The following is a 20,295-nucleotide window of genomic DNA, read 5'->3' as shown; positions in this document are numbered from 1 at the left end:
CGATGGATCAACAAGTTTAGGTAGGGATAGCCTGCCCCCACCCCCATCCAGCATGAGGCAGCTACTGAAGATGAGACCTCCACCCAAATGCCAAAAATCTGTCTTTGTCAGGGGAATGTAGAGGCCACTTATAGGAAACAGGCTTGAGGAATGGAAACCTGAGTAAGGTAAAAGGGCCCACAGTGACCATCAGGCTGGAAGCAAACAGGCTCATTAGGTGACCCACCTTAAAATAACCATAAGCCCGAGCTGACCAGTGTGTTACTTACAATCAGGTATAAATACCAAAAAAGGAAAATTCTGTATGTTTCCATACCTCCTTACTTCCCCTCTGAACTATCACCCCCATCGTGGCCACCTGGCAAATAGTCCCTGCTTTGCTGTCCTCCCTGCTGCTCCCTTGCAATGTATTCAATAAACTTCTATCTCTTAAAAAAAAAAAAAAAAAAAAAAAAAAAGACAAGAAAGAAATTTTCTGCCTAATCAGCAGTTGACCGCTAAGCTAAGTGAACACAGACTTCAGTGGCTACACAAGACAAAGGATAAAGACTTTATAGAATTCACTTGGTAAAGTCATTTAAAAAACAACAAACCCTCAGGAACAGGAGAAATTCAAACTCCACAGTTTCTACATTCTATTCTTTAAAATATCCAGTTTTCAACAACAACAAAATTATGAGACATGTAAAGAAATGGGAAAGTATGGCCATGTGCAGGTTTAAAAAAAAAAAAAGTCAATAGAAACTGTCTCTGAGGAAGTTCCAGTGTTATACTTTCTAGACAAAGACTTTAAATCAGCTACTATAATTATATACAAAGACTTGAAAGAACCCTGTCTGAAGAAGAAAAGAGTAAGAATGACTATAAGAGTGGAGTCCAGAGGAGAGGAAAGAATACAGTGGAAAAATAAATACTTGAAAAAGTAATGGCCAAAAACTTCCCAAATTTGATGGAAAACATTAATCTACACATCCAAGAAGCTCAACAAAAGCCAATCAAGATCCAAAGAAATCCAAATCTCGATACATCAGAAACAAACTGTCAAAAGATGGAAACAAAGAATCTTGAAAGTAGCAAGATTTCTTACCTCATTTCTCACTAAAAATCACAAATGCCACAGGATAACATTCATTGTGCTATGGAAAGGGAGAATGGCAACCAAGAATTCTATTTCTGGCAAATAAGCAATCTTTCAAAAATAAAGGAGTAATTAAAACATTCCTAAATAAACAAAAAAAAAAAAAAAAAAAGAAAAAATTTTTTGCAAACAAACCCCCCCAAAAAAAAAAAAAAAGGAAGCCCTCAAAAAAAAAAAGGAAAAAAAAAAAAAAAAAAAAAAACCACCCCTAGATAGTAACACAAATCCACACAAAGAAATAAAGAGCACAAGTAGAGATAGCTAAAACAAGTAGGCATAAAAGATAGTATAAACATATTTTGTCTATAAATCTTTCCTCTCCTACCTGATTTAAAAGAGAACTGAATAAAGCCTATATTGGTAAATCTGTGTTGATGAGCATACAATGTATAAAGATGTAATATGTATGAACAATAGTGCAAAGAAGAGGGAAGGAAACAAAGCTATATTAGAGCAAAGTTTTTATAGAATATTCAAATGAAATTGGTATTAATCCAAAATAGATTGTTTTAGATTAAGATGTTAATTGTAATTCCTAGGGCATCACTAATAACAAAACAAAACAAATATATGTGTGTATATGTATATATATATATATATATATATCATATATATTAAGGGAATTACAATAGTATACTAGAAAATATGTATTTAGCAAAAAAAAGGTATTAATGAAGGAACAAAGAAACAAAAAAGACATAAGATATATTAAAAAACAATAGCAAATGTCAAATAAAAAAAACAGAGACTGGCAGAAGGCATAAAAAAGTCGATTCAACTATATTCTGTCTAGAAGAGACATACTTTAGATTCAAAACCACAAAGAGGTCAAACTAAAAAGATGAAAGAAGATATGCCATGAGTCATAGGCTAAATAGTGATTCCTCAAAAATTCATGCACTGAAGTCCTAAGCTTCGTACCTCAGAATGTGATCACATTTGGCGTAGTGCCTGGATGGCTCAATCAAGGAGTCTGTCTGAGATTCTCTTTCCCTCCCCCTTCCCCCTTCTCCCCCAACTTGCGCTCTCTTGCACTTTCTCTCTAAACAAATAAATAAATAAATCTTAAAAAAAAAAATAACAATGTGACCATATTTGGGACAGGGTCTTTTAAGAGGCAGTTAAGTTAAAATGAGATCACTAGGATGTGCCCTAATCCAATATAACTGATTTCTTTATATAAAGAGAAAAACTGAACACAGATGTGCAAAAAAAGATGATGTGAAAACACAGATAAACATGACCATCCACCAGCCAAAAGAAAGGCCTGAAACAGATCCTTCCCTCATGGCCCTCAGAAGAAATCAACCCTTACAACGCCTTCACCTCAGAGTTCAACCTTCCAGAATTATGAGAAAATAAATCTCTAATGTTAGAGCAACCCATGTATAGTACTTTATTATGATAGCCCAAGGGAATAATACATGATGAAAATGGTAGCAAAAAACAGATAAAATAGACTTTAAGACCAAAAAATTGTTACTAGAGACAAATTAATTCATTTTATAACAATAATATTTACCAAGAAGATGTAACGATTATAAACATATATGAACTTAAAGTACTTAAAGACCTGAAGCAAAAACTGAGAGAACTGAAAGAAGAAAGAGACAGTCCAACAGTAACAGATGGAGACTTAAATATCTCACTTTCAGTAATGGATAGAATGACTAGGCGGAAAATCAACAGAGAAATAGAAGGGTAGAAATGCAAATCAAAACCACTTTACACTAATTACAGTAGCTGAAGTAAAACAGAATAGCAAGCAATAACAAAGACCTGGAAAAATTAGATATTTCATAAATTGCTCGTGAGACTGTAAAATCATGCTGCTTTTTTAGGGGAAAAAATGACAGGTCCCCAAAATATTAAACATAACATTACCATATAAACAAACTGGTTCTAATAGTCATCTATAGAATACCCCATAAGAGCAGCAGAACACACCTCTCAGGTACACCAGGAACATTCTCTAAGAGAGATCATTCATTAGGCCCAAAACAAGCCTTGGTACATTTAAAAAGACTGAAATTCACACAAAGAATGTTCTCTAGGTGTGCCTAGGTGGCTCATTTGGTTAAGCATCTGACTTCAGCTCAGGTCATGATCTTGGGGTCCTGGGATCGAGCCCCACATCAGCTCCACATTCAGCATGGAGTCGGCTTGTCCTTCTCCCTTGGTCCCTCCCCCAACTCAAGTTCTCTCTCTCTCAAATAAATAAATAAAATCTTAAAAAAAAAAAAAATGTTCTCCAACTACAATGGAATGAAGTGAGAAATTAATAACAGAAGGGTATTTGGGAAATTCACAAATGAGTGGAAATTAAACAACACATTCCTAAAAACCAATGGATCAAAGAAGAAATCACAAAAGGAAATTAGAAAGTAATTTGAGATAATGGAAAAGGAAAACACAACATACCAGAACTTATGAGATGAAGGTAAAACAGTTCTTAGAGGGTAATTTACAGCTGAAACTGACAATATTTAAAAATTAAAGATCTCTAATCAATAACTTAACATTCCACCACAAGATACCAAAAAAACAAGAGCAAACTAAACCCAAAATTAGCAAAAGGAAGGAAATAATAAAGAGCAGAAATAAATAAAATAGAATGGACAACACCAATAGAGAAAACCAATGAAATCTAAAGTTAGTTTGTTGGAAAGATCAACAAAATTAACAAATCTTAAGGGAGACTGAAGAGAGGAAAAAAAAGAGAAAAGACTCAAGTTACTAAAATCAGGAATAAAAGAGTGAGCGCATCTACTCACAGAAGTAAAAAGGATTATATGAAAATGCTACGAACAATAATATGTCAATAAATTAAGTAACCTAAATAAAATGACAAGCTCCTACAAAGACACAAATTACTGAAACTGACAAATGATAGAAAAACTACATAAACTTAGAACAAATAGATTAAATTAGTACTCATAAAACTTACAAAAAATAAATTAAAAATCCAGGCTTTTTTAGCTTTTCTGATGAATGCTACCAAAGAACTAAAAAACAGAATTCTAAAAAATGCTAATTCTTCACAAACTCTTCCAAAACTAAGAGAGAAGGGAACAACTCATTCTTGAGATATACCTGATACAAAAAACATCCAGAAGAAGAAAATTACAGATCAATTCTCCTTTTGAATAGACCCCAAAATCTTTAACCATATACTAGCAAACAGAATACAGCAACTATATACAAGATTAGACATGCCCAAGTGAGATTTTTCCCAGGATTGCAAAACTCGTTCAATATACAAAAATCAATGTAAGCCAATCAATATCAAATAACATATTAACAGGATAAGTGATGCGAGCCAAATCATGATCTTAATAGTTGCAGAAATAGCATTTGCCAAAATCTAACACCTTTGTGATTAAAAAAAAAAAATTCAGCAAATCAAGAATAAGGGGAAATTCCTCAACTTGATAAAGAGTATCAGGGCGCCTGGGTGGCTCAGTGGGTTAAAGCCTCTGCCTTCAGCTCAGGTCATGATTCCAGGGTCCTGGGATTGAGCCCTGCATCGGGCTCTCTGCTCAGCGAGGAGCCTGCTTCCTCCTCTCTCTGCCTGCCTCTCCACCTACTTGTGATCTCTGTCTGTGAAATAAATAAAACCTTAAAAAAAATAAATAAATAAAGAGCATCAATGAAAACAGCACAACTCACCTCATACATACTGGCAATGTTCTGCTCTGAAATGAAGAAAAAGAAAAGGTTGCCTGCTCTTGCTACTTCTATTCAACATTGTACTTGGGTTCTTTCTACCCAGGGAAATTAGGCAAGAAAAAGAAGTAAGAGGCATCCATTTTGAAAAGGAAAAAGTAAAACTATCTCTATGCACAGATGATGCGGTCTTCTATATGGAAAATCCTACGGTATCCACTAAAATACACTTAGAACTAGAAAAATGAGCCCAGCAAGGTTGCAAGATATGAGATCAATATGCAATCATGTTAAGCTCTATTGCTCAGTGCTGATCACTGTGCTTATTAAAATCATTCTCCCAAAAGAGAAGTCAAGATTTATTATCTTTGTCTACCCCTTGGAATAGATAAAACATATTCCCAAACATCCCTATTTGCCATAACACTGTATTCCTAGCATTGGGCATTTAAATATGTAAGTCCATAAATAAATTAATGAATACTGGGAGGGCCTTATACACTCGAGAGTAAAAAAAGTACAGCAGTCTCTGCATCCAGACTGAGTTCAGGTTCTAGCTCGACGACTCAGTGAATGGCTGAGGCTATTCTGCGCCTCTGTTTCCTCCTAAGTAAAATGGGAAACAAAAGAGCCATTAAGGAAATAAATTAGGTTATATATGCAAGGTGCTTAGAACAGTGTCTAGTATAAAGTAAACATTATACAAGTTTTACTATGTTATTAAAGACATTCTCAATAATTCAACTTTTCGAGAATACAAGAAGCCTACATGAATGGCACTTTCCCAATGCCGCACCTTGGCAGGCACTGCTGTTAATAATCACAACCGTCCTGTCTCAGTCTTCTCAGTACTGGCCTCCAGTCAGCCCAAGTGGCGGAGAAGATTAAAGCTGTTGGCAGTCCTTGTTTTTACTGTCATCCCACCAAAACAGCATCAGAACTCAACCCTTACCCTGTAGGCTTGACCTAGTCCCCTCCAATAAATTCCTTCCCCGCTAAAACCAGATTCTGTTACTGACTCCTAACTTCTAATGGGCCTACTAACTATAGATTACTGGGTTATTATTTAAATGTCACAACCCATGTTTATTCTTCAGATGATTATTAATAAATAGCCAGATTTAGTGCCAGTGTCAACTTCAAGGGATGTCTTTCAGTCAATTACATCAACCTTTTGTCAGTTCCTAGAGCATGCCAAGTCTTGTCCTGCTACAGGCCTTTGCATTTATTGTTCCCTCTCTCTGGAATGATCTTGCCCTCCTCACTAGCAGAAATGCCCCTGTTATCTTTATTACACTGCTTATTTCCTTCTGCAAATGCATCACTTATTACTTGTTTTTTATCTATATCTTCAGTGACAATGTAAATTTGATATAGCAGGGAACTTGCTGGCTTATCATGTATTGTATACTCTGCCACATAGTAGATGAGAAACAGGAATGGATGGATGGATGGATGGATGGATGGATGGACGGATAATGGGTCCGTTATTATCCGGATGAATAATGGGTAGATGACAAATAGATTATTAGTGAGGATTCAACTTCACTTTTTACTGCCAAAAGGAAGTATCAATAGGTTAAAAAAGAGAGAGATGTGAATAATAACATTTAAGGTGAAAATATATTTGATATATGGCATTTACCATAACAGAAAGGTAAATTAAAGCATTTTAGAGGATTTTCTATGAAAATGGTTGAAACCAAAGTAGTTTCCTTTTAGCCTTCAGTCATGTAGAAAATGAAATCAACCAGAATATCCAAATTGCTAAGTGCTTTAGTTAATCAAGATCTTACTGCATATTGCTGGTATATAATGACCCTAGGCTACAAAACAAAACAAAAAAAACTTAAAAATTATATATTGCTGGTATGTAATGACTCTAAGTCTAAAAAAAAATTCACCATTATTCTTCATATAAATTCTGTAAAGAGTTAAAGTGATTTTCGTAGAAATTAAATCTCAGCCACCATGCTTGATGCTAGTGGTTTACTTATCCTTTAGCTACAATGATGAAATAATAATTGGGGCCAAATAGACAAGTTCCAGTAAGAATCAGCTGGTCCACAACTGACGGCAGGTATAGAGCCACCATTAATTAGCCAACACAGAAGGATATGATTACAACTTTTTTTAAAAGATTTTATTTATTTATGTGACAGAGATCACAAGTAGGCAGAGAGGCAGGCGGGCGGGTGGGGTGTTGTCAGGAAACAGGCTCCCCACTGAGCAGAGAGCTGGATGTGGGGCTTGATCCAAGGACCCTGAGATCATGACCTGAGCCAAAGACAGAGGCTTAACCCACTGAGCCACCCAGATGCCCCTGATTACATTTTATTCTACAGAAAATTTTCCAATCCTAAAAAGTACAAGGATGAAGGTAGGATCAGCTCACTTAGCAACAAAAACAAATTGTTCCAACTCTGGTAACAGAGAGAATAAAGATGATTCTAATACTGTTAGACCCACCTTTAGGAACAGTCCATTAAATTCATTATTCTACAAGATTCTGCAAAGACAAAATCTAAATTTGGTGAATATTTGTCAACACCAATGGATCTTTCTCCTCGACTCTTTTATATCTTGATCCTAATTATGTTTCTATTTTTCAGAACATTTGGAAAAGCATCAAATTATTTTAAAGTATCTAATAAGAGAATTAAATTGGATCGCAATGAAACTTGTCTTGTTTTATTCTGTTCTCTTGAAATATTCTCCCACTAGTAATTATCAATTATTACAAATTAAAAGCTCCAGTTTCCCTCACTGTGGTCCATGTCATATAAAAATATTCAATGCCAATGACTATAACTAACGATTTCAGTTATACAAAACCAGAGCATCCTCCCAACACACATTTCACTAGATTTTCTTAAAAATATAAAAAATTTTTAAAAAGCAAACCATGTTTTATATTACAGCCAACTTGTATTCAATCCAACCAATAGTATAAAATAATAACATAAAAAACCAGATTATCTAAAATTCTCATTTTCTTTGGAAGTCATCTGATTTTTCACTTTTGGGTGTGTCTTTACCTTCCTAATTAGTTATCTTGATATCAGAAATGTTAATATTTATTTGTACCCTCTGAACTTTAATAAACAATAGAGAGGACTTAGGGAGAATGCCACTTAAGAATGGAAACCAGATACACATTAAAAATTGGCCTCAAGTAAGGAAGGATGATCAGGCTTACATAGGCCTTCATGGAAGAAATGCATCAGGCTTGTCAAAAAAGGGAGGTTCAAATGTAAACTCACAGTTCTCTGACTTCTTAAGCTTTCTGATATGAGCTCCTCATTTTTCCTCTCCCTGCTCCATGCTGTCAACTTCCTTGGTCATAGGCTGCTGCTTCTCTCCCTTCCCATCCTCTGTTCACCCTTCAGCAAGATCTCAACTTCCAACCTCCAATTCTTTCCTGGATATGTAATGTCCTTCCTCACAAATTCAGCACATTTACAGATTATTCTTTTTTTTTTTTTTTTTAAGATTTTATTTATTTGACAGAGAAAGAGAGACAGCAAGAGCAGGAACACAAGCAGGGGGAGTGGGAGAAGGAGAAGCAGGCTTCCTGCCCAGCAGGGAGCCTGATGCAGGCCTCAATCCCAGGACCCTGAGATCATGACCTGAGCCCAAGACAGATGCTTACTGACTGAGTCACCCAGGCATCCCTTACAGGCTGTTTTTAAGGGAATTCTTCCAGAGCTGACTTCTCAGGCCTCCTGCTCACCATACTTCAGAGATACACAGAATGTTTTAATTTTAATTTCAAAGTGAGAAAAAAATTAACACAATAATAATTAATACATAGGAATGAATTATATTCATCTTTATACCAATGAAGCTATAGTTCTTAGTATTTTTATGGAGGAAAGGACCCACAAAGGTAAAATCGTCTAAAGCCCACAGAATCAAAATGGGCCCTGAATTCCATGTCAACCCAGTGTTACATTCTTTCCCACTCAAAACTGGTCCTTTCTAGCCTCATGGGTACAACCCAGACCAGAAATGACTGTATGAGCATTTATTTCAAAACCTGATTTATGGTAATGGTTGCATAACTTACTAACTGTACTAGAAATTATTATATGGTCCCTTAAAACTGGGTGAATGTTATGACATACAAAACATACTTCACTAGGGTGCCTGGGTGGCTCAGTCAGTTAAGCGTCTGCCTTCAGCTCAGGTCGTGATCTCAGGGTCCTGGGATCGAGTCCCGCATCAGGTTCCCTGTTCAGTGGCTCCCTCTCCCTCTGCCCCTCACCCCACTCATGCTCTATCACTCTCCCTCTCTCTCTCTCTTTCACATATACTTTTTTAAAAAATACACCTCACTAAAGCTGTTTTGGGTTTTTTTTTCTTAGTTTTTTATTTTTTATTAACATAAAATGTATTATTAGCCCCAGGGGTACAGGTCTGTGAATCGCCAGATTTACACACTTCACAGTACTCACTATAGCACTAGTGCTGTTTTTTAAAAAGATACAGAATAAAAAAAGAAAAGAAGAAACACAGGTATCTAAAGACAGAAAAAGATGAATTTCAGATTACGATACTTTTTTGAAATTCAGAAATTTATCCAGAGGGGTGTGCTACAATAACGACAGCTGAAATTTTATCTACCCTAAATATGAACAGTGTTACAAACATGGAGAAGGAATAATGACATCAAAAATGCCAAAACATTCTATATGTGAAAATAATTATGCAAGGTTGGTGCTAAAAAGATTCATTGTCATAGTAATTAGGGAAGCCTGGTTGCAATTAAGTACAGGAAGGATATTAAAACTTCCAAAAGATATTTCTGCAAGCCACAACAGAAGAATAAGAGCAACAGAGTAATTGGAACCACATCCAAACCCACTTCCTTGTTATTTACCAATATCATCTGAAGAATACAGTTTAGATGCTGACGTTAGACAATCTTCAGTTGACAACTTTAAATCATATTAAGACTAAAAAAAAAAAAAATCAAAGAATTTTATGACAAGGGTTAAAAGTTCATAGCCTTGGAACTATGAAAAATTTGGTGCCCACTTGTAAACCACATCCCGGCCACTGTCGTGTCTCTACAATGAAATGGTTTTGTTGTGGTCGAGGCAATCAACTCTGAGTTAATAATTAGCTACTATTCAAATCAAGTGTAATTTGCGTAATTGTATACCAGCTCACTTCTAAGAGAAGGAGCACAAAATTTCATTTTTAGCAACTGATATCGACTGTTACAATCATTCGTTTGTCATCCTATGTAATGCAATCAAAATGAGTAGAGAAGTACGTTTTTTTACCCACGGCATGAAATCACCGTCATTTTCCAGGCAGCTGAAATTAAGTTCAAATGTTATCTGCTCAATGCAGGTGAACATGTATATAAAAAAAGAAAATGAACACATTTTTTAAAAGGTGAAGTTTTCTATTATACTACTTTGAAAAGTACCTAGAAATAGTGCTTCACATTTACATAAAGCAAAGTTTAATCATTCTGTGGTTTGGTATTTGGATCTAGAATCTATAAATGTTATGTTAAATTGAAAGACTGAGTAAAGTTAGTCAAGATTTCTCTATTATGAAAAGCTACAATAATTATGATAATAAAATCATTATGTCAATAGCCACCTTTTTAATTTCAGCACATTTCTAACACTGCAAAATATTTTCTCAATAACCTAATAAAATTAATGCAAGTCACTGGAATACTTTCTAATTTACGCAGAATTTTTCACATCCTTTAGTGCACTAGATTCTCAAAACAACAACTCAGTATTGTTAATATAATGTTGATTGGCCCCCATCATCTATTTCCCCTGCCTCTGGCCAAAAAATAACCTTACCATCTTTGGGGGAATCACATTTCCCCCGTTACAGTCATATTGTTTGGGTGGAGTGAACCCCATCCCTGGTACCTAGAACGGCTTAAGACAAACAGCATATTTTTCAGTCCTCATTAATTGGTTCAGGAATGGTCACTTAAGCCAGTGAAATATATGGTCTTGTTTTCTGGGGCTTCTATGAAAAAGGTCTTCCTTTTTCTTCCATGGAAACCGCTAAAAGATTCTGTAAGTTTCCCTCATGGTACACTATAAAGATGTAAGATCTGGAAGCAGTACTGCTTCAACTATAGCTCCATGTAATGAAAGATGGAGAAAAGGGGACTTGGAAAAGGCAGCACAGAATAGGAGGGAAAACAGGGAAGTAAAGAAAGACAAGAGGGAAAAAGAGAAAAGAGATGCCCAAGACTGCAGCGGCACATGAGATGAGAAGAAAAGAAGTTACAGAGAAAAGAAATAGGGTAGAGGCAAAACGAGATGAACAGAGCTTGGGCAGGAGTGGGAGAAGAGAATGAAAATGGTCTTATCGCCCACCACCTTGCACTTCAGACTAGCTTCAACATAAACTATTATCTGTACCACTGCCCTTGAAAACTTAGCACTGTTCCCAGCTCAGAAGCTATTCTGGTTGTGGCAACCATAGCATGTCTCCAAGGAGACACAGTCTTTGGTTGAAAAGATCGTCACCAAGGGAACTGCTAGATAAAAAACCAGAGGCCTTGAGAGGTTAAAATCCACATTCCTAAGCATGACATGTGAGGCCCTTAATACTCTTGGCCCAACTGTGTTCTAAAACTCTCTCCTACATAGAACCATGCATCACTTCCAGCTCTCCATTAGGACAAGACCATCTCTACTACTAAGCCTTGAACAGACGTGTCACCTCCCACTCTAACGGAGCTACCACAGCGCCTGGGACACAGTGAGTCCTCAGCTGACAAGAGCTCATAAAAAACCCACTCCAAATGTTCTCTTTCTCAAAATTCCCATATCTCAACAGAAACACTTGTCCATCAGGTTAAATTCCATGATCGTTATCTCTCCCTGCATCTGAACATGATTAGATAATGATCCAGGCAGGTCCACTTTGTCACACTGTCTTACTCTGACTCTTGGAATGCAACGTGGGCACAGGAGGGGCCGGCCTTGTTACACGTACCCTTTCCACTGAGTGATCTTTTCTTTTCCTCTGTCTTTTACAAAATTTGCCTTCTCCCCTGGAGCTTCACCACAGGAAAACTAGCTCTTGCCTGTCCCTCGGTGCCAAAGCTTTTGTCTTTATTGTGTAGGGGAAAGAGAAACCAAAATTCTTGCTGTGACTCTGTTGGTCAAGCAGATCAACATCTCCTAGCTTCAGTTTCTTTCCAAGTAAAATAGGAATAAAAAGTCCTGCCCCATACACCTGGGTGCCAGTGGAGCATTGAACTCTTGGTTTCAGCTCAGATCATGATCTTGGGGTTGTGAGATGGAGTCCAGACTTGCACTCAGCATGGAGTCTCCATGGGATTCTTTTCCCTCTTCCTCCCACTCTGCCCTTCACCCCTCTCTCACTCTTGTGTTCTCTCTCAAATAAATAAATAAAATCTTTTAAAAAAATTCCTGCCCTACCTACCTCAAGTGATTCTTATGAAGATCATATAAAACATTAGATCTGAAAATCCATGGCTTTAAAATAAGACTTAATTGATTTTTATTGTTAAAAGGTAATGACAATAGCCAAGATATGGAAACAATCTAAGTGTTCATCAATGGATGAATGGATAGGGACGCCTGGGTGGCTCAGTTGGTTAAGTGGCTGCCTTCGACTCAGGTCATGATCCCAGGGTCTTGGGATCGAGTCCCACATCTGGCTCCTTGCTCAACGGGAGCCTGCTTCTCCCTCTACCTGCTCTGCCTGCTGCTCTCCCTGCTTGTGCTCTCTCCCTCTCTCTGACAATTAGATAAATAAAATCTAAAAAAAAAAAAAAAAAAAGGATGAATGGATTAAAAAAAAAAGTTGTACATATATACACACACAATGGAATGTTATTCAGGAATCAAAAAAAGAAGGAAATCCTGCCATTTGTAACAACACGGATGGACCTTGAGGGCATTATGCTAAGTAAAAGAAGCCAGTCAGAGAAATACAATCTTGCTTATATGTGGAATCTAGAAGAAATTTTTTTTTACTTAAAAAAAAAAGGGGGCACCTGGGTGGCTCAGTGGATTAAGCCGCTGCCTTCGGCTCAGGTCATGGTCTCAGGGTCCTGGGATCGAGTCCCGCATTGGGCTCTCTGCTCAGCGGGGTGCCTGCTTCCCTCTCTCTCTCTCTGCCTGCCTCTCTGCCTACTTGTGATCTCTCGCTCTGTCAAATAAATAAATAAAATCTTTAAAAAAAAAAAAAAACAAAACCTGAGCTCATAGATACAGAGAACAGATCGGTGGTTGCAAGAGGCAAAGGGCTGGTAAAATAGGTGAAGGGAGTCAGATGGTACAAATTTCCAGTTATAAAATAAGTAAGTCACAGGGATGTAACGTACAGCATGGTGACTATAGCTAATAATACTGTGGGAAAAAGAGACCGCAACTATGTTTCAGGATGGATGTTAACCAAACTTACTGTGGTGATCATTTTGCAATACATACAAATATTAAATCATCATATTGTATAACTGAAACTAATATAATGGTTTATGTCAGTTTTACCTCGATTTTAAAAAGGTAGTTAATGAGTCTAAAACACACTAATAACTTTAGCAACCTTGGACTGGATCGGCTACAGCAAATGGGCTAAATCCCTCCTACCGAGTTTGCTAAAAGCAAATCATCTCATCATTAGTTGTTTATCAAGTGCTTATCCTAATCTATGGTTTTCTATGTTTTTCTAACTTTCCTATCAAACCTAGGGGCCATGAGACATACCCACTGTAACAATGGGTGTCCTATTGATCTCAAAAGATTGGAAGAGCCCGCTATTTGATGAGCACTGGGCTGGGCTTTGAGGATACCACTGTAAGCAGAAACAAACATTATTCCTGCATTCATGGGACTTACAGGCTCAGGGGACAACATGAGCAACAAACACACATACATACCCAAAATGACTGGAAAGCAGTGTATGTAGGTATGCATGCATGAGTTTGCACTTCCTGTACCCTCACTTTGAAACAGCCCTACTGGTGATATCAAACCCCCTCTTCCACTCCCATCCCCAGGGAACCACAAACCTCCACACCATGAATCACTGTGCTAGGTGCTGGAAGAGAATTAAATTCTACCATACGCTACAAGAGAATTTCTTCCAAAGCTAATTAATCATTGACATGTAAGTAAAGCAGACTAGGTAAAGATCAGGAGATTTAAATAGAGTCCCGGGGCACCTGGGTGGCTCAGTGGGTTAAAGCCTCTGCCTTCGGCTCAGGTCGTGATCCCAGGGTCCTGGGATCGAGCCCCGCATCGGGCTCTCTGCTTGGCCAGGAGCCTGCTTCTCTTCCTCTCTCTCTGCCTGTCTCTCTGCCTACTTGTGATTTCTGTCTGTCAAATAAATTAATAAAATTTTTTTAAAAAATAAAAAAATAAATAAAATAAATAGGGTCCCAAATCCAGGACCAGCCACATAATTTGCAAGTACTGGTGCAAAGTGAAAAAAATGTAGGGTCTGTCGTTCAAAAATAATTAAGAATCTCATGGCAATGATAACAGAGTATTTAAACTAAGCCTAGGACCCTCTGTGACTGCACAGGTCAAACCCCCTGAAGGCTTCCTGGCTTCCAACATTATTGAATGTGTAACTTGTAGCCAGTTAACTTATCCTGCCTCAGGTTCCTTACAGATATAAAATTAGAGGAAGGAGGAAAAGGCTTTCAGCTTCTTTCCATAACCAACATCTGTGTTTCTCTATTTAGAAGGCAGTTCATTCATTTGGAGAGAATTATTTTACCCTTTTATATAACCATTAAAATGCTCACTGTGACTCAAAGCTAATGTTGAAACCCCATATGTAGTATTTTACCTTCAACCATTTTGATGTTTTTTCTAACCTCTAGACAACTCCTTAATTTTGTCTATGAGAACAAATCTCCAAGCAGATTTCCAAGTTTACTAGTCTCCCATGTATGCCATTTAAATCTGAAATTCCTAACTGAGGTTTCCATCTATAAAGTAATTTTTCCCATAGTAAAATATCTCCTTACATAAATTTGGTATTTTCTTTTTTTCTATTCCTGAAAATTTATCAGTTCTGAATAGGCATCTAGGTCTGCTCCAATAAAAAGGAGACAAAATGTCAATCTTAGAGTTAGTCAGCCTTTTAATTCCACCAGGTTAGTTTTTAGCATGACATAACTGATAACTCTCTAAACCAGGGATTCTAACCTGGAGTCCATGGAAAGAATTCTGGGAAGTAATTAATTTGAATGGAAAAAAAAATTATATCTCTACATCCATCCAATTTCTAACAAAATTTAGCATTTTCTTCAATTATGAATGTAGGCAACAAACTCCAGGAGTGTTAGTAGTTCCTATGGCTTGATTACCAATAAACTATCCATATTTTCATATCATATTCTAGATATTGCAAATATCTTAAAACATCATTTATGTTCAACATTACCTCAAAATTGCAATAGTTACGATAATAGATCATATGGTTTAATGTATTAGTAAAATAGATCATATGGTTTAATGTATTAGTAAAAAACCACATGTGTTATTACAACACAAAACTGGCTTTTATATAGAAATAACCATATTTTAATATAACTGGCTCCCTTGTAATGATAAGTATATCATTTTATGCATCTAAAAACAAAATTCTGAAAAAAGGTCCATAGCCTCCACCAGACTATTCAAAGGGCCCAGAGTACATAAAAGGTGAAGAAATCCTGGTCAAAAGAAGTTACAGAGCTCATGTGATAATAAAATAGAACCAAATGTACTCTTTTCTCACAAATAGTAATAGACCCATTTTAATACAGTCTTTAAAACTCTAATTCAATGGCAATGTCTACATATAACAAAATATTCATGGTCTGTTTATTTTAACTTAACAATAATTAACTATACCAAAATTGAACAGCTTTTGCTGTTGTTGTTTGTGGTTTTTTTCCTGGTTTGTTTTTTATTTTTCTTTTTGCAGATGGGATTTTTGACTATAGGATTCAATATGAAAGAGTATAACCCAGACATATGCCTACACCACAATCTCAAATGTTCTTTGGATTGGTACCTGAGATGACAGTAGGTTACAATCAATGAACAGTCCTTTCCCTGTTTTGTATCTTTGTATCAATCCAGCCATAATGGCTCCATATGCATACAGGCCAGTAGCGAGATCAGTCATGGCCACTCCCGGACGAACTGGGTCTCCATCCTGGGTTGGGGAAAGAAAATCAGAGAAAATTGAAAATTGAAACCATCATATGATTTCTCAAATATTCTAAGAGAAAACAGAAGAAAGAATTGTAGATGACATGTGCATGCACACACACAAAAGGAATACACCGAGCTGCTACAGTGGATATCTGCTGCTGGTAAGAATATATTTCTATTTACTGTATCTCTCACTCCATGTCCTACAGACCAAACCAAACCAAATAAAATAAAATAGAATATTTTAAATATGCCTGAAGTTCCTTCTTAATATATTTTACCTAGTTTAACAGAAAAAAATAAATAATTGAATTTGAATTTGCATTTAAATAAGGAAATTCATTGGAAATGAAAGAAAGGTTTGGTTTTGCTTTGTTTTTGTTTCTTGTTGGGTAGGAGGCTCTCCCAAGAAAAAAGAAGGCAGAAGACCTTCTACTCTCCTTATAAGCACGTTAGCTACTGACAAATATACCAATGGTATTAGCTTTAAAAAAAAAAAAATGTACTCATCCATAGAAGGCTTTTAGCAGAATACACCTTGTTTTAGAACCATTATGGTAAACAAACCTAGAATCTATAGGTTTATAAGAGACATCACCTATGCAATTATCGGAGTATAAAATGGAATATTTCACAGCCTATAATGTTCCCTATTGTACAAGGTAACCCATGTACATCATTAGAGATCATATCTACTGCTCCGGGATGGAGAGTTTTGTCTACCATGGGAAGAAAGAATCTAGGGGCCTCTCTCAATGTCCAGGACCTCTGTCTGCTTTTCCTGTGACTTTCAGTTCCTTGTATCCTTAAAATTACAAGTAAAGCTTAATAGTGATTAACATCTTCAAATAAAAGTCAGTCTGATTTGACAATCCAATCACTAACCTATATGTAAAGATACTAGATTAGTGCCTGGCAAACAATAAGTCTCCTATAAAAATCAGCTAACACTATCATTAACATTATTATCACTCATTGTTATATCATAGAGTTTCTATTTTGTATTACCTTGAATTCTGTTAATCCTTTCATCACACAGAATACATAAAAAAGCCTATATTTCATCTGGTTGATACACTCATTCAATCACCTCCTTATTCATTAATTCCAGCTGCTATTCAATCATTTTCAGAAGGTAGTTTTTCCTTTCCTGCAATCCATACACGAACTATGTCAATCATCTTACAAGAGTGCTAAATAATGTTAAAATCAAGTAAATGACAATATTTAATAACTAAACTTTTTCTCTGCTCTTCAACACAATTTCAATGAAGATATAGCAATGAAAATTGGAAACCTCAAGCTGTTTCCTACCCATTATGATTGGAAAAACTTGTAGTGGCTTGAATCAGTAAATTTAAAATTAAATTTGTCATTGGGATTTAAGATTATTTATAGTGTTAAAAATGAGAGAAAAGTGCAAATTTATTTATAGACACATTTTCTTGCTATAAAATGAATAAACTCATATTTTATCTGCTCTACTTCTCAGACCAATAGGAATAAATTAGACAATAAATCCTTTATCTTATATTTAAACTTCCTGAAAAGGGGAGGCTATACCTGCTTAATATTCCAAAAACATCATTATCCAGAATAACAGTATGAGATTATAAGTATTAAACAAACATTAACTCGTCAATATATCAGAGACAACATTATCACTGTTAAAGGTGATAAAATTATTTGTATCAAATAATTTTAGTGAAACACCAACTTACTAACATACTTAGATTCAAAGTATGAATCAGGTTTACTAACATACTTTAGATTCAAAGATACAAATAGGCTGAAAATATGAAAGCATGGGAAAAAAATATGTCATGCAAACAATAGCCATAAGAATGTTGGAGTGGCTATACTAATATCAGACCAAAGAGATATTAAAACAAACCAAAAAAATGTCACAAGAGAAAATGGGACCATTGCATTAGGAAGATATAACAAGTATAAACATATATGCATCCAACAACAGAGCTTCCAAAAAACAAAAAGCAAAAAGTGACTGATTTGAAAGGAGAAACAGACACTTCAGGAATAATAGGTTTCAAAACTCAAATATGAATAGTGAATAGAACAATTAGATAGGAAATCAAGAAAGAAAGAAAAGATTTGAACACCATAAACCAAATATATTTAATATTTAGAAAACATATCCAACAACAAAATGCACATTCTTCTCAAGTGCACATGGAAAATTCTCTAGGACAGACAATATCATAGGCCATAAGACAAACTAAAATAAATTTAAAAGTAGTGAGTTCATACAAAATATGTTCTCAAATAATAACTGAATGAACTTAACATCACTAACAGAGGCATAATTTGGAAAACTAAAAATATGTGGATGATAAACAACATAATTCCAAAGCATTAATAAGTAACAAACAAAATCACATAAGAAATTAGAAAATACTTCAAGATGAATAAGAGGCATCCATATTGGTAAAGAAGTTAAAATGTTGCTATTTGTGAACAACATGATACTATACACAGAAAGTCCTAGACTCTACCAAAAAATTACTAGGAGCAATAAATGAATTCAGTAAAGTTGCAGGATACAAAATTAATACCCAGAAATCAGTAGCATTCTATATACTAATAACAAAATAGTAGAAAGAGAAATTAAGAACACAACCTATTTTGCAATTGCACCAAAAAGAATAAAATACATAGGAATAAACTCAAAGAGATGAAAGACCTGTACTTTGAAAACTATAAAACACTGATGAAAGAAATTGAAGAATAAACAAATGGAAAGATATTTCATGCTCATGGATTAGATGAACTAAAAATATTAAAATGTGCATACTACCCAAAGCAATCTACAGATTCAATGTGATCCCTATCAAAATACCAATAGTGGGGTTTTTTAACAAAAATAGAACAAATTATCCTAAAATTTATATGGAACCACAAAAAATTTCAAATAGTCAAGGAAATCTTGAGAAATAAAAACAAAACTGGAGGTATCACAACCCCAGATTTCAAGTTATACTACAAAGCTAGAATAATAAGGGCACCTGGGTGACTCAGTCAGTGCCTGCCTTCAGCTCAGGTAATGATCCTAGAGTCCCAAGATTGAGTCCCACATTGGGCTCCCTGCTCAGCAGGGAATCTGCTTCTCCCTCTGTCTCTCACCTCACTTGTGCTCTCGTTCTCCCTCTCACAAATAAATAAATAAAATCTTAAAAAATAAAGTTGTAGCAACCAAAACAGTTTGGTACTGGCAAAAAAAAAAGAGAGAGAGAGAGAAATAGACACATAAATCAATAGAACAGAATAGAGACCCCAGAAATGAAACCACACATATATGATTAATTAATATATTACAAAGGAGTCAGGAATATACAATGGAGAAAAGATAGTCTCTTCAATAAATGGTGCTGGAAAACTAAACTGCTGCATGTAAAAGAATGAAACTGGATGACTTTCTAATACCATACACAAAAATAAACTCAAAATAGATTAAAGACACAAATGTGAGCCCTGAAACCATAAAATTCTAGGCACTAATTTCTCTAACATCAACTGCAGCAAAATTTTTCTAGGTATGTCTCCTAAGGCAAGGTAAACAAAAGCAAAAATAAACTACTGGGACTACATCAAAATAAAAAGCTTTTGCACAGTAAAAGAAACCACCAACAAAACAAAAAGGCAACCTAATGAATGGGAGAAGATATTTACAAATTCAAAAAGATATATACACCACTATATTTATTGCAGCATTAGTTAAAATAGCCAAGATATGGAAGCAACCTAAGTGTCCATTAGGAGACAAATGGATAAGGAAGAGGTGGTATGTATGTACATGTGTATGTACACATACACACACACATGCACAGATATGCTGAAATACTACAAAGTCATAAAAAAGAATGAGATCGTGCCATTTGAGACAACATGGTTGGACCTAGAGGGTATTACGCTAAATGTAATAAGTCAAACAGAAAGACAAACACCATATGATTTCCTTTATATGTGGAATCTAAAAAAATAAAACTAATGAAGTAACAAAAAGCAGAATCAGACTTATAAATACAGTGAACAAACTAATGGTTGCTAGAGAGACAGGAGGTGGGGGATGGGCAAAATGGATGAAATATATAGGCTTCCAGTTATGGAATAAATTAGTCATAGGAATAAAAGACACAGCATAAGGAATATGACAAATCATAGCTACACCTGGGTGAACATAGCATAATGTATAAACACGTGGAATCACTATGATGTACACCTGAAACTTATGTAACAGTGTATATCAACTATACTCAAGCAAAAAAAAATTTTTTTTAAAGAAAATGTTTCAAG

General features: G+C 35.6%; 1 protein-coding gene across 2 annotated transcripts in view; it reads right to left on the bottom strand.

Annotated features, from left to right (window-relative positions):
• The window catches only part of LOC111157075 (succinyl-CoA:glutarate-CoA transferase), a 775,701-nt gene that overhangs the window by 606,542 nt on the left and 148,864 nt on the right, over positions 1 to 20,295 (bottom strand). For both annotated transcript variants that reach the window (XM_022518296.1, XM_022518298.1), the window contains exon 8: positions 15,842 to 15,985. In XM_022518296.1, coding sequence (XP_022374004.1) covers positions 15,842 to 15,985 — 144 coding nt within the window. The remainder of the gene's footprint in view (positions 1 to 15,841; positions 15,986 to 20,295) is intronic.

This window comes from Enhydra lutris, unplaced genomic scaffold (assembly GCF_002288905.1).
Source record: "Enhydra lutris kenyoni isolate GAN:26980312 unplaced genomic scaffold, ASM228890v2 scaffoldscaffold51, whole genome shotgun sequence".
Taxonomy (NCBI): Eukaryota; Metazoa; Chordata; class Mammalia; order Carnivora; family Mustelidae; genus Enhydra; species Enhydra lutris.
Note: the sequence above shows the minus strand (reverse complement) of the source record. Positions and strands in the feature narration are given on the sequence as shown.